Genomic DNA, 14197 nt, shown 5'->3' on the forward strand with positions numbered 1-14197 from the left:
ATTTACGTATCTTATGCGTTTTAAATTTTGAAATTTTTTTTTTATTTTACACAAATTCCCTTAAATTGAGATTTCCGTTTAGCATAATTATTATTATTATTGTTATATGTATGTATATTATAATTAAATATCAGCAATTTTTTTTTGGTAGTTTTAATCCCGTTTAGACTAAATAGTATGCTATAATAAAGTCTTATATTTGATCGAGCATTCGATTTCTTGGCTTTCGTGTAACGATTTGCATGGATGCCATGTAGGGGGATATTTTCAACGTACTGTAGTTCTTAAGTTCTTTCGAAAGGTACGCACTGTCGTAGTATTATATTCTCATATAATATGGCGTGCATTACCTTTTAACAACTTACTTTCATAAATATTCGACACTTCTTTAGCCTAACAACAAACTCCATGTGGGTATATCTTTTAAGAAGGCAATTTACATAGCTTTCAAGTCAATAAAATGGAGATTCGGTTCCATTAACTGCTGGTTCTTATAGAGAAAACTCAAAATTCGATTCGTTCGCGATTGGAAAATTCTTTCCAGTTTTCCTGTTTTAACCGTACAGAAGGGGAGTTTAAGTAGCTCATTGATTGAGAAGCAAGAGCACACGGTGAATAACTAAGATTATTATACTGTCAGCTAGGTTTAGACTCAGGAACTGGTTACCAAGATGTGGAGCTCTGTAAGGCACTGCAGTGGTTGCAAACTCCTGTCCTCCGTCTAGGCGAATCTCTGCGAGACCATAATCTTGGCCGAGAGCTTGGCGAAGTTCGTGTGGCACTCGTTGCCGTGAAAATAGAGTCCAATGAGCAGCTTGAACTGCGCTGCTGACATGGGATACGGCTCCTGCGACATGACCACAATGGTGTCGATGCATTTGCCCGCCTTCTGTTCCGCCATGTTGGCCAGGATCTCGCGGTAATTCACAAAGGACGCGGAGCACTTGGCAATGTGTCGGACCATTTTGTCCGTGGAGCACTGCTGCATCACGGGCCGCAGTAGTGCATCCAAGACGAGGGACTGCAGGTCAAAGACTATCAAATCGGGACTGCGCAAGGACTCGGCGCTATCCTGCATTTCCAGCATGCGGAGCGGGGTGCTCTCCACGTCCACCAGTTGCAGAATGGTCAGGTATTTGCTGCAGCTATGGGCCTCCTCCCATGGATAACGCTTCGCCATTCCCTGCTGGCGACTGGTGATCAGTAAAACGCGCTTTTCTTTGGTGGCAAAGCGTTCGCATAGCTAAAACAATTGCATTTCGAGATTGAGAAACAAAGCTAAATCGGTGTTTCTAACTCACCTTTGCCAAATTAAGGGCGTAATCCTCGCTGCCCGTCAAATATATATAGTTATTGTTGCAGTCGCTTAAACTCATTCCTTGAAAATGCTTAGATATTAAACAATATATATTTAAGAAATTCTTAAATTCTTCAGCCGCTGTTATCGATATCGGGATTTTCCTAAGTCGGCCTATCGATAATCGATACACCCGGTAGGAGTACTGCTGACCAGTGTGGCCGTCCATAAATGCTAATACGATACTGTTTTTATACCAAATGCCTAGAAAATGTAATAATAAAATTTCGTTTCAATACCATTAAAAATATATGCCAAAAAAATTATTTCATAAATTGATATATATATTATTTCACTTAATACCAAATAAGAATTAAAAACCAAGCCGAGTTGGCATCCCCTGTCGCAGAGTGACCATCTTGCATTCCGTCCAACGCCTAGCGGTGGTAGGCACTAAAAAATACCATAAAAATGCGACGCCACCTAGAGTCCACCACATAAACCAGCCAATTGGCACGTATAACCGAGCTCTTCGCACGCCCGCAAAGCGTCCAGCGCGAAAGAGATAGCCGCACACAGCGACCGATTGCTGTCAAACTCAACACAGCCGTGCCGACGAACAGACCGCACAAAGCGTAATGCAAAAGAATTGAAAAAAATCATCAAGTATAGAGGCCAAAAAGCGAACGCAGCAAGTCGGCGTATAATTAAACAATTGTCGTTCAATGCTGAGCAAATAAATGCGGCGATTACAGCGCAGCAAAGAAGGCGAGCGGCAAATTGCGAACTGCGGTAAGGTACAAAGAAAAAAAACCGAGTAAAGTTGAAAAGAAGTCAAACGAAATACGGATGAAGCGACACCACACACACACACACGGACGCACGCACACACTCACACGCACTCGGGCACGCAGAGGCGAATGCCGTGTGTGCTTTAAGTGAAAAATTAAAGGCGTTCCGAATGCTAATTGCATTAAGGAGAGACCAAAAAGGAAGCTGTCTAAAGGATTGCCTTGAATGTTTGTACTTTTAGGAGGCAGCAAAATAAGCCGATAAAACGGCGACCGCAATTTAGGCACACACACTCACACGTACGCCACACAAACACCGAGTCAGGGGCCACACAGACAAACAGCACACACACACACATGCCACTGAGAGCCTCCCATACAAGCAGACCACAACACACACACACACACATACAAGCGAGCGTGCCTTGGCAGGTTAGAAGAAGAAGAGGAAGCGGCGGAGGCGGAAGGAGGAGCAAAAAGGAGGCGCCAAAGGCCCCAGAATATTGGATCAAATCGGAATAAGGCTGCATTATCTTCGCCACGAGAAGAGGAAGCAGCAGTAGCAGCAGCAGCAGCTCTTCGACGAAGGAGAAGAGGAAGCAGACGCAGCAGAAGCGGAAGAAGAAGAAGCAGCAGGAGAAAGAGGGAAATCCAACAGAAGCAGCAGCAGCGTATTTGGCGAAAAACTTGCATTGATGGTAATGCATGCTAGAAAACCGCAGCGTATGAACGATGGGTAATATATCAAATATAATATGCAATCTACCGTAATATCGGAAATAACAGTGATTCCCAACGCACTCACACTCACACACACACGCACACCCATAATTGTATATTTTTTTGTTTACGTTCTGTCCTACTGCCATCTCGCTCTAACTGGCAGTGCCCGCGTTTCCTTTTTAGTCGCCAATTTTCTCCGTTTACCCTAATTAAGTGATTTTCGTCAATATATTTGTTTTTCCCTATGTTTATTGCTTTGATTTTCCCCCTTTCCCATCGGCATTCTCGCGATATTCGTGGTTTTCGTCTTTTCACCACACAATAGTTGCTTCTCGCTCGCACGCGCTCAGCTGGCAAAAGGCCACAAAAAAAAAAAAAATAGCTTCTTGTAACATTTACAGTTGCTTATTGCACTGCAAAATAAGTTCATATCCATAGTTTATCAATCGCGTTTCACTTAGTTTGTTTATTTACCATCGGTTTTTAGCCGGCTTTCGTTTGTCCGTTGAACCCAGAGCAACTAAAATTAATGACTGTCAACAAATCAATGCCGGCAATTGATAAGCGCTTCTATTGATAAAAGAAGCTCAATCGGAATTGGGAAATCGATTTGCAACTGGCATTTTCCCTTTAAGCCCCGCTAATAACGCGTTATTTCGTGTGTTTGCTATTTAAATTTATTTTGGAACACAAATAAAGGGACTGCCAATTGAAAATTTGACAAAATCGATTGAAATCAGTTTAGATATATGTTGTAAATAATCTTCAATAGCTGTCTAACTTAGAAAACCGAGATCATAATGTAGTTTTCCATGTCATATAAATTGTCGTGCTCCTGCAAATAGTGTCACAATATCATTACTGGAAATCACTTTATATTCAGAAAGAGGATAAGCATAACTAACCCAACCAAGTGTGCTCTAAAGTGTGTTTTATATACCCAACTTTATTTCAAAGAAAACTAATGAACTTTTACTTGTTCTCCACCATTTTCCAGGTACTTTGAGAAGCATACCAGCCACACATCATACCAGGTAAGCAGACCGATCCGAAATTCCTCCTCGAACTCCGCAACTAATCACATTCACATACCAGCTTTTAGTGGACATTTTTAGTTTCGTAGTTTAGCTCCATTCGTAGTGCACCCAAAGCCACAGAAAAATGAATATAATAGCCAATGTAAATCGTATTTTATCGAACCATCGATTTCCCTTCTGTCTGTTTGCTGGTATTTTTTGTAAAGAGAAAAATCAACAAAATTGCAATTTGTATAGCCTGGATTCTGGATTTATTTTTAGTTCATATTTCTCCTTAGTTTTTAATCGCTGTCTTTGTTGTGCATCCCAGATCTTACTTTCCCGTAACCTCATCCATTTTTGAACTGACCGAATCGTGTTTCATTTTAACCCATTCAAAAACGCGGCATTGCAGCCTGAACTGATCTTAACTTGAGAAACGAATCTATACGCATCACTGCTATTAAAACAGATCCAAAACAAATCCAATTCAAATTCGATTAATCAACAAAATATCCTATTTAGAATGAAATTATTCAAATTCAATATCTAACCGAACAGCACAAACGAATGCTTTAAATCGAATGATATATGATATATGATTAAAAATATACAAATTTATCAAACTATTTTAATTAGAAATCGAATTCATAACCAATTTCTAAACTCTGCCTAAGAAATAGAAACCTAATCAAAGTCAAATAGCCTTAAAAACGACGTAGTAAACAATTATACACCAATATAAAAAAAATAACATGAATGTGCAACTAAGGAAGAAAACAATTTCCAAATTATTTAACGAAATTATCAACGACAACAACAAAAACACAAATGTGCCTCATACATAAAGCAACAACAATCAATTAAGACAACAACAATTAACTAATGCAAAACAAATAGGAAACAAACCAAAGCCAAAACCAAAGCCAAAGCCAAATAACGTTGTGCCCTCGAAAACAAGCGACCAATTGGACTTTTAATTCAAATCCAAACCTAATACGCATTAATTAATTATCTATGAGGAGCAACAAAAACTCCTTCGGCAGCAGCAACCACAACAACACCAACACCACCAACAACATGGCTGTTGATCTCTCCCTTTCGACAACAACAATTGCCAATTGCAACAGCAACATTAGCAACCACAATAACAACAATAATAACAATAACAATATCGCGAGCAGCAAAAGCAGCGCAGCAGCAGCGACGCTGGCAGCGAACTCAACGCCTTCAGCAGTGGGTCTCTGTCGCCTAGAAGTAAGTAATCCCAAGATCCAAGATCCCACAAAATAATGGTTAAAAAATAAGAAAAGTAAAATATAATATATGAAGAGCAAATAAAGTGACTAAAAACCATTAAAGTGCCACCAAAATCGCACTGAGCGAAAGAAAACCAATCCTGAGAAGCAATAAATAAAGGAACATATAAAACTACTCATCCATTATGGGATAATATATTTACAATAAGGCAACAGAACATAAAACATGCAGCAGCAGTAAATCTTCCATTCAAATTCGTATATTTTAAACAAGAATCTGACTAAAACGACACACAAATCGCCGCTATAAAAACATTATCAACAAATTATGATTTACATACCAAACACCTAATTCTGAAATGGAATATTATTTTACATCTCTTAAACAATGAAACACCACTCAATTATAAAGGATTATTTATTATACAATTTATGATTATGGTACAATCACGGATTGGAATATTATTTATGATCCCAAAACGAATTATTTCATTTTCAACAAACGATGGACCATAAACAAGGATTATCATTTAATTTGATCTCTAAATGGACAATTATGGATTTTTAGTTTGGATAACCCGAAGACAAATAATTAAAGAAAACCCATTTACTTTCAATTACAATATAATTTACTCAGAAGACGACAAGCCAAACCAAACACACGACACATTTCAAAATTCTTCTCGATGACACATTTGATTTCTCAAACCATCGGAGTTTCATTTCACCCAACTTTCCTTTCGTATCCTTTCGTTTCCATTGGCGATAATCACAAGCGAGAACATTGGCAAAAGTAGCTGGCATTATGCATTTACTTATGATTTTCCTATTGAGTAGATTTAGTTCAACTAACCAACCACCCTGTTCCCCAACAATTAAATGACTTCAAAAGTTAAAACTAAACCGAGACTTAAATCAACTGCTATTAATAATGCAACACTGAATATACCAGTGGTTCTGTACTTTTCAAGAAACTCAGTAAGGATTTCCAATATTAATCCCCCTTTCTTTGGAATACGGAAAACTCCGACCTCAGATGCTTTCCCATTGTTTAACTGAAATTGCAAATCGCTTGATATACTTGATGTATTTAATCCTTACTGCGATTTCTTGGAGAGTACTCGACAAACATTGTATTTTGTAGCACTGTGCAATTAATTTTGGGAATGTAAATCGACTAAAAACTGTGTGCGCTTCTATTTACCCGTGCAGAGCTCAAAGTACAGCAGTTCAAAGCGCGACTACGAACGCGATCGTTCCTCCAATTATCGCGATCGTGACCTGTCGCCAGGCGCTGGCGGTGGAGGAGGCGGCGGATCCGCTGGAGGAGGTGGCGGCGGCGGCGGCAGCAGCGGCAATGGCGGCGGACCATTGAACAATGGCAACAGCTACCGCTCCCAGTCGCCGGACATTGATTCGCCATCGTCCCGTTCGCACGATCTGCGCGATCGCAGCGATCATCGGGGCGGTGGTGGCGGCAATGGGCGTGGCGGCAGCGGCGAGCGGTACAGCTTTATGCAGAAGATGCGGGATCGAGATCGGGAGGTTTACAAGAAGGATAAATATTCAGGTGAGTTGGCACTGCTGCAAATCCTCAACATATACATTATTCCTTACTCCATAGATAAACGTGATCGGCGTGGCAACGATCGCGACTCGGAGTCGTCGTATCGCACCAACCATGATAGGGATCGTCGTGGCGGAGGCGGCGGCGGAGGCGGCAACGCCAGCGGCAAGCTCTGCTCCTCGCGGGAGAACGACAAACGATCCGGGTCCGACGATCGCGATCGGGAGCGGGACCGAGATCTGCGCGACTTGCGCGACAAGCGGGATCGTGGTTCCGATCGCGACAGGGACATGTACAAGAAGGACAAGTACGCAGGTAAGTCCAAGCGCCCATGCACCTTACATGTTTCACATTAACTAAACATATGCTGATAGATAAACGAGAGCGCAGCGATCGGGGCGAGCGGACGGCGCGCTATGGCGACTGGAGCGAGCATGTCAGCTCATCAGGTGAGTCCATCTATGGCGGGGTATTCTTCTCCAGGCGCTAAGCTAACATGTTGGTTTGCTTTCAGGCAAAATGTATTACTACAACTGCAAGACGGAAATCTCTCAATGGGAGAAACCAAAGGAATGGGTGGACAGAGAAAGGTAAACGCAATGGCATTAAAATATGACCACCCAAGATCCTGGGGAGAATCTGTAATAAGAGCACCCTAGTCCTCATTTAACATCTTCATTAATGTGTTATATGCTTCCAGAAATTTGCCGCGCGATCAGCATCGTGAGAAGGATTACCGCGACAAGGATCGCGATCGCGACCGCGATGATCGTTTCTCCAGATCATGTGAGTTAGTTGCTTTATAAGTTTTAGATATGTTACTCAAAATTTGCGTTTTTCATTTGCAGCATACAAACATTCCAATTCTTCGCGCGACAATTCACGACTGAGATGGAATTACGACAACGATGGCGGTCCGCCCAGTCATCGAAGGCGTTTGGATGGTGAGCATACCGCAGTTAGCAGCTAATCCCATATTGGCCAACTACTTAACCGATTTCAAAATCCTACCGACAGGTCGACACAACGACAATGCTGACATGGACATAAGCGGCGACTCTACGCCTACTTCGGAGGCCAGTTACTCGCTAAGCGGCACGCCCACAACACACGGAGGCGGTCCTGGCGGAGGCGGTCCCGGAGGCGGAGGTGGTGGCGGCGGTGCCGGCAGCAACAGCGATCAGCCAATGGGCAATGCCCTGCCCCGTTTGGCCTCCCACCCGACTGCCAACTCCTCCGCATCCGTGGCGACGGGCACAGGTGCGGCGGGGGGACTGCACTACGGCAGCGGAGCGGGCGGTGGCCCAGTAACGGGCGCCACAATGCTGCCCACAATGTCGGGCATGCTGAACAGCAACAGCAGCAACAGTGCCGGCGGCAGCAGCAGCAATGCCAGCAGCAGCAGCCTGAGGAACTCCGTTGTCGGACACATTGGCTCCACCTCTGGCGTAAGTTTGACTTGATGATAGCCCTGGTAGCGGTGGTTTTAACCTTATTCATATGCATTGCAGACAACTGTGCCCACACTGGGGAGTCAGGATCCGCACCAGCACCATCTAAACTCGAATGCTCCACTGCCACCGGGTGCCAAGGGCAAGGATCAGGCGCTGCTAATGCGCCAGAAGATGCACCTGGGCCTGGGCCTCGATGTACAATCACATCACGGCGTCAACTCGGTTGGTTCGGCGGCAGATGGGTCCAATCACGCCTACAATTCGGTCAATAACTCGGTCTCCGGCAGCTTGCGGTAAGCGAGTAAAGGCTTATTGCAAGACCATGAGCTAAAGTTCATTAATTTCAACATTGCAGAGACTCGCCGTTGTATGTGCACCACAGCATGTCGCCGTCGTTGAGCTTCACCAAGAGTCCCATACCGACGATTGTGGGCCACACGAACAATGTGAACATCGCCTACACCTGCAATCCACCCTTTGGCCTCAAAACGAACCTCGATGGCGGAGTGATGGTCCCGAACGCCTCACCGGCCACGCCCGGGGGCAACGCCTCCTCCGGCTCCAGTGGAGCGAATAGCAGCCAAAGCATCGTGCCCGGCCTGGGCGCCGTCAGCGGAATCAGTGTGATCACCTCGATGGGCAGCAACAGCGGCGCAGGAGGCGAAGGACCGCCTACGCCCACCCAGGAGCTGGACTTGAGTGGCTCGGCGCTGGAGCAGCAACAGTTGGCCGCCGCAGCGGCAGCCGCGACAGCAGCCAGCCTTCAGGCGGCGCAACAGGCCCAACAGCAGCGGAAATGTACGTATTATAATTCTTGGGTATTCTGGCTTTGTAATATTAAACAATGTTTGATTATTGGTATTCCAGTGGATGGCACATCGTCGGCCACGCTGAGCTCGCTGCAGAGCTGCGTGAGTTCCTCGGGACAGGCGGCAAACCTGCGCGGTCCCGAGATTTCACCCAAGCTGGCCAAATACTTCCGCGCCGATCTGATCGCGCATGTGACCAATTGGCAGGCGGAGGTGCTGGAGCGTCAGGTAAGCTGTGAGGTAGGATTTGCCTGCGAATAAAGCACTAACTCGACCTCTGAACATACATATACCAACTCGATACATGGACTCGAACTGATTGTAAATCTTTTCCATTGTTTCTCGAAGGCGCAGAAGTGCTGTGAGGATACGCACCTGTTCGGCGACATCACCTGCACGAGGATATGCGCGGAGTTGAAGTGCGCCCGCAGCCTGGTGCGAAGCACCGAAATCAATGCCACCCTGCAGGAACAAAAGTGAGTGAACCAATGCCACTTAAATGGCAGTTGTCCTAACCAACACGTTTTATCTATTGCCTTTCGCAGAATTATGTATTTACGCCACCAGATCCGCCGTATTGAGGAGTCGAAGACTCAGAACGCGTTCATGTCAGACGATACTTAGGATCAGGAGCAGGTTAGGCTGCGCGTACATCGCAAGCTGTCTGTTAGGCTCAAAAAGAGCTTCTTCTGGCGCAGCTGATGATGATTGCGATGATGATTGGTCCATTGTGGCCGCCGTCAGCAGCTAGCCTTTGTCCTCGTTTCGCAGGCCCGGATTAACCCCTATATATTGAGGGGATCTGGAAATGGATTAGATGATGACGACGACTGGCGGGGGCCCCACGACAATGACTGAGAAACCGCGTGCATCCTGCTCCATCCTCCTACTTCTCTCCTCTGGGCGACGCATCTCTCCCCACCACCACAACCAGCCCGCGATTCACTTGTGTTCGGATCGAGTTCCAGTCGCCAACCGACTATATAGTGGCAGTATGTAGCTGGCTGAGCGGACTGCATGGACTTGGCACAGGACAAATCAGGATAAATCAACCAACAGCTGCAACAAGAACTTTAACAAGAAACACAAAAAAACTAAAACATAATTTATAATTAGCAAAGCGTAAATTAAAAACAAAAATAAACTTAAATAAGCATAAAGCAAGACGGAGGAAAAGCCAGAGAAATAGCCACAGATAAAACACACCACTCAAGATAACTACAAAAGAAGAATACAGCCGACAAGAACCGACCTATCAAGATCAAGAAGCAATATGGATAAAGCCTCGTATCGACTCGAATCGAATCGGATCGAATCGAATTAAAAGAATGAAAACAAAAGATATACAAACGAAATAGGATCAACAACCAACACCAGCAAAGTAACAACACCAACAAAAAACAAGTCAACATAGTATACTCAACTGCAATAAAAAGCTAATTAAACTATATACAAATTATATATAAATAAATATATATAGAGTATATGAAAGATTGTATATTTACAACCACCCAACATAAATACGGAGGAGAAATCATGATGATAAAATGATTACGATGACAACCAAAATGCGAGTCAAGTCGAGCCGAATGCACGCTTCTCGGGACGAGGAAATCGACAATTTTATATATATATTTATTTGTGTATATATATAGGTTGGCAACCCCACGACCCGCACGCCGTTTTTATATTTATTTTCATCGCACAGATCGAAATGTTTGTTTAATCTGCTGATCATCGGCTTGTTATCCTGCCAATTGGTGCAATTTGTATATCTTCTTTTGTAGTTATTTTCCGATAAAATCCATCGCCCTGCCACACCTAAAATTGCAATTCATTTTGTTTAATTTTAAAATTATAAGCATACAAATTTATATTTAATAACACACCATATTCTTTAACCTCCGATGCAAATTGCAGTTAGATTTGTTTTAGTTTAGTTTTTTTTGTATGGCCTACATTAATGTCTTTACGATATATGATCATATATATATATTTTTTATTATATATGCATATATAATTTATTTGGCAAAAGCGACAATTTTTTTGTTATTTAAGCGTAGCGAAGCGAAAGCAGTCACGAGAGAGAGGGGCGGGGAAAGAAGAACTAACAACACGTATATAAGTGTAATTTTGAGTTTTTTTTTTAAATCTTAACTTGACAAACCAACAACAAACAAACAAACAAGAAATGGTTCTGCGAATTGAGCAGATTCGAAACAAAAAGAAAGCAAACAACAATTTAATAATGATAATGCTAATAACTATTGTAGATATACATATAAATAATATATAAAAAATATATTAGCTAAGCGTCGAAAACAAAACAAAACAAAACAAAAAAACAACCGAAAAATAGAAACTTTTATTATGAATTAATTAAAAAATACAACAACAACAAAATAATGGTTCATATGTTTATTTCCATGGGCAGTTTTCTCCAACAAGCAGGCGTTTCCCTTTGCGATTCGAATGTCACACGCTTTGCGATGTGAAAGCATCAGTTCCCTACGTGCTCTCGTCAACTAAAGTCGTACGAACAAATTATTTAACAAAAATAGCTTATATTTTTTTTTGCCTTAACAATGTATAACAACGAAAATTACTTGAAGAGTCTACGACCTTGTCGCCATTGCTGTTGCTCGTGGTCACGAGCGAGTCCAAAGGAATACGTCCTCGTTTCTGGTCTATCAAGTTCCAATTATACTGGGCAGACCACTGAGTGCTCGCCACGTAGCACCTGCTCCTCCTCTGTGCGCACTAGATCTATTCAAAAGGGTCTGAAGTACAGATATGAAGGCTATGAAGTGGAGGAAAGCTGGTGCTCCGATCCTAGATGTTCGATTTGCAAGGAATTCCCTGTTTCCGGCTCGCAGCGCACTCGAAAGTCGCAGCAAACGCGGGTAAGTAAGCAATAAAAAGTAAATTAGATATGATATGCTAGTTCCTTAGTATAGTAATTGCTATTAATAATGATTGATTATAATCACGCCCTTAGAATTCTTTGAACTCCCGAAAAAGGGAGCCTTCCCGCTACTCTGCGATTCCGCAGCTCCCTCTGGAGTCTGGAGAAGAGAATTATGATACCGGAGTCCAATATACACTCAGCCAGAGCGAGTCCAGTACATCATCATCATCATCATCATCAACATCAGTCAGCCGTTATAGGGAGGATGGCCCAAAGAGCTCAGAGAGGGTTAAATCTTCCGGGAAATGCAGCTGCGCGTGCTCCAAACCAGAACGCCAACCAAGAACCATTAGTCTAAGGAGTGCCGAGGAAATCAAAAAGGCGGTTCGATCGCAGATTGCAGTGCTGAAGAAGATCGAGGAGTGTGATTGTAGCTACTGTAAGCCAGCAAGTGAAAGAACCATGCAGGAGTCTGCTGCGGAGTCGGAGAAACCGGAACCTCAGCAAAATGGGCATCATGCCAATGCCAATGACGCTGCCAATGATTTGGTTAGAACCGAGATAATTGATCCGATGATCAGGCGTTTGCAGCGCGTCTATCTGAACAACAAGATACACGAGCTGGGCATCCTGGACAGTCTGTACGATATGATGGCGCAAATCAAAGAGGTTTACAGGAAACGAGGGAACTAATGGGGAGTCCTTTTTTAGGCTTACACTTGAATATTGTATATTTGTATATTTTCTATAATTAAAATTGGGGTAACCGGGGGCGGCAAATGCAACTTGTTTTATTTCCTAATATTAGCAAAGAAATCCTGATCGGAAACCAACTCTTCTGGCAGTTAAATAATAATTATTAAACAATTAAAATACAAATCTCGCCCAAAGGGCCGGCAAAGCTCTCTCTCTCTCTCACTGCCGCTCTGATTATGAACCGTTATAGCCGGCTTTTCCTTTGCAGCGAGTGCCATGCTCGGCCGGAAAAGCCGTTGGAAAAGCTCAAAGCTTGCGAATACCCAATAGACGAATGTGCAGCGCAGCGAATTCGCCGGAATGAATCGGAAAATGAACTTTCTGCGCAGGGGTGGCGGGTGGCGGGTGAGGCGGAAAAGTTCGCGCCTGTGTGCGTGCGTATCTGTGTTGTTTTCCTTTTTTCCTTTGGCTTTCTTGTTTTTTTTGTTGTAGCATTGCCCTAGCATCTCCGCTTCGTTTTCGGAGGACGACGAAACGCCAACAAGTAGCAGTTCAGCATTCGACGCGTTCGCTTGCCAGCGGACACAGGCCAAAATAAGCGGGTCAACTTTCAGCGAAACGGTTGGGTTTCGAAAACGCCGAGTAACGGTTATCGGTTCGGGAAGTTTTTCAATTTTTTATTTTAGTTCGAGAGTGTTTCGCATGTGTAAGGATTCCAAAAGCGCGATAAAATCAATTTAATAATACAAACTAGCATATTCAATTTATTGTGAAAGTTCTTTAACCAAAAACTGCCAAGGGTGAGCAAGAAAAATATAAAATAAATATCGTAGAATTTATTGTAGTAATATATATGACTAATATATATATGACTAATTTTCAAAGCTAGGAATTTAGTTGAAAGGTGCAAAGGAATCAATGTCAGTGAAATGTGAAGTTCTTTTTAAGCCAGCTATTTTTGCATGTGCATGTGAAAAAGATTTTAAAACTATTGAAACAGAATGTTGGTAATGATGCGTTTTCAAATTAAACTTAAGCTTTTTATGGTACATGGATCTTTTATTGTTAAAAGCTTATGTTTTTTAACTTGTCAAAACGTCAATAAATAAATATTTCTAGCATGAGTTTAATCGTCGACTATCAGTGATTATAAAAAACATGGCGCAAAACTTTATAGTTAAAATTTTGCGAAATTGGCAACCTTTTTAAACCGACTTGTACATACTCGTATGTATGTCCTTTATGATTCGCCATTTGCAAATAGTCAAAAATAGTCGACAAAAAACGAGTGAAAACCAGTTGCAAACAGGCAGCTGCAAAAAGTGGCAGCCTGCATACTTTATTTTGAATGCACTTTGAAGCTGTCACATAAACCGAACAAACAGGGGAATATACAAATACACATTTATGGGTGGGGGCGCTGGAACTGCTGCCCTCGTAACCCTTGAACTGCACTCGAAGAAAATGTGGCTGGAATTAGAAAAGAATATGTTTTAAGTTAGTATAATCTAACTTAGCTATAAACGGGAAATATATGTATAAGCATGTGGTGCAGAGCAGCTTAGTTATATGTTATTATGAGCACTGTTTTTTTTGCAGTGTGCCACCCTTGAGTGCTTGTCGCGACCACTCATCATCTGTCATTGATTTGTTTTCCGTTCCATTTGCCCCCGCGAC

General features: G+C 42.8%; 3 protein-coding genes across 5 annotated transcripts; 2 read left to right on the forward strand and 1 right to left on the reverse strand.

The window, feature by feature from the left end:
- Positions 1 to 18: 18 nt before the first annotated feature.
- On the reverse strand, positions 19 to 1486 carry LOC122624364. The gene is made up of 2 exons (XM_043803872.1): positions 1302 to 1486; positions 19 to 1243 (listed from the first exon to the last, which is right to left on the reverse strand). The coding sequence occupies exons 1-2, from the start codon at positions 1374 to 1376 to the stop codon at positions 722 to 724; spliced, it is 597 nt and encodes a 198-aa protein (XP_043659807.1). The 5' UTR covers positions 1377 to 1486; the 3' UTR covers positions 19 to 721.
- Positions 1487 to 1833: 347 nt separating this feature from the next.
- Positions 1834 to 10802, forward strand: LOC122623892 (WW domain-containing adapter protein with coiled-coil homolog). 3 transcript variants are annotated; one of them, XM_043803262.1, is made up of 15 exons: positions 1834 to 2089; positions 2331 to 2824; positions 3809 to 3845; positions 6299 to 6656; positions 6711 to 6968; positions 7028 to 7102; positions 7168 to 7243; positions 7354 to 7439; positions 7502 to 7597; positions 7671 to 8101; positions 8165 to 8400; positions 8463 to 8905; positions 8975 to 9144; positions 9271 to 9392; positions 9462 to 10802. In XM_043803262.1, the coding sequence occupies exons 2-15, from the start codon at positions 2784 to 2786 to the stop codon at positions 9538 to 9540; spliced, it is 2508 nt and encodes an 835-aa protein (XP_043659197.1). In that variant the 5' UTR covers positions 1834 to 2089; positions 2331 to 2783; the 3' UTR covers positions 9541 to 10802. The 3 variants fall into 3 exon arrangements, with proteins under 3 accessions (XP_043659197.1, XP_043659196.1, XP_043659195.1); XM_043803261.1 differs by having other exon boundaries at positions 1837 to 2094; positions 9265 to 9392; XM_043803260.1 differs by having other exon boundaries at positions 1837 to 2089; positions 9265 to 9392.
- Positions 10803 to 11434: 632 nt separating this feature from the next.
- LOC122624604 lies at positions 11435 to 12606 on the forward strand. The gene is made up of 2 exons (XM_043804244.1): positions 11435 to 11819; positions 11915 to 12606. Exons 1-2 carry the CDS (start codon positions 11502 to 11504, stop codon positions 12515 to 12517), a joined length of 921 nt encoding a protein of 306 aa, XP_043660179.1. The 5' UTR covers positions 11435 to 11501; the 3' UTR covers positions 12518 to 12606.
- Positions 12607 to 14197: the final 1591 nt, after the last annotated feature.

This window comes from Drosophila teissieri, chromosome X (assembly GCF_016746235.2).
Source record: "Drosophila teissieri strain GT53w chromosome X, Prin_Dtei_1.1, whole genome shotgun sequence".
Taxonomy (NCBI): Eukaryota; Metazoa; Arthropoda; class Insecta; order Diptera; family Drosophilidae; genus Drosophila; species Drosophila teissieri.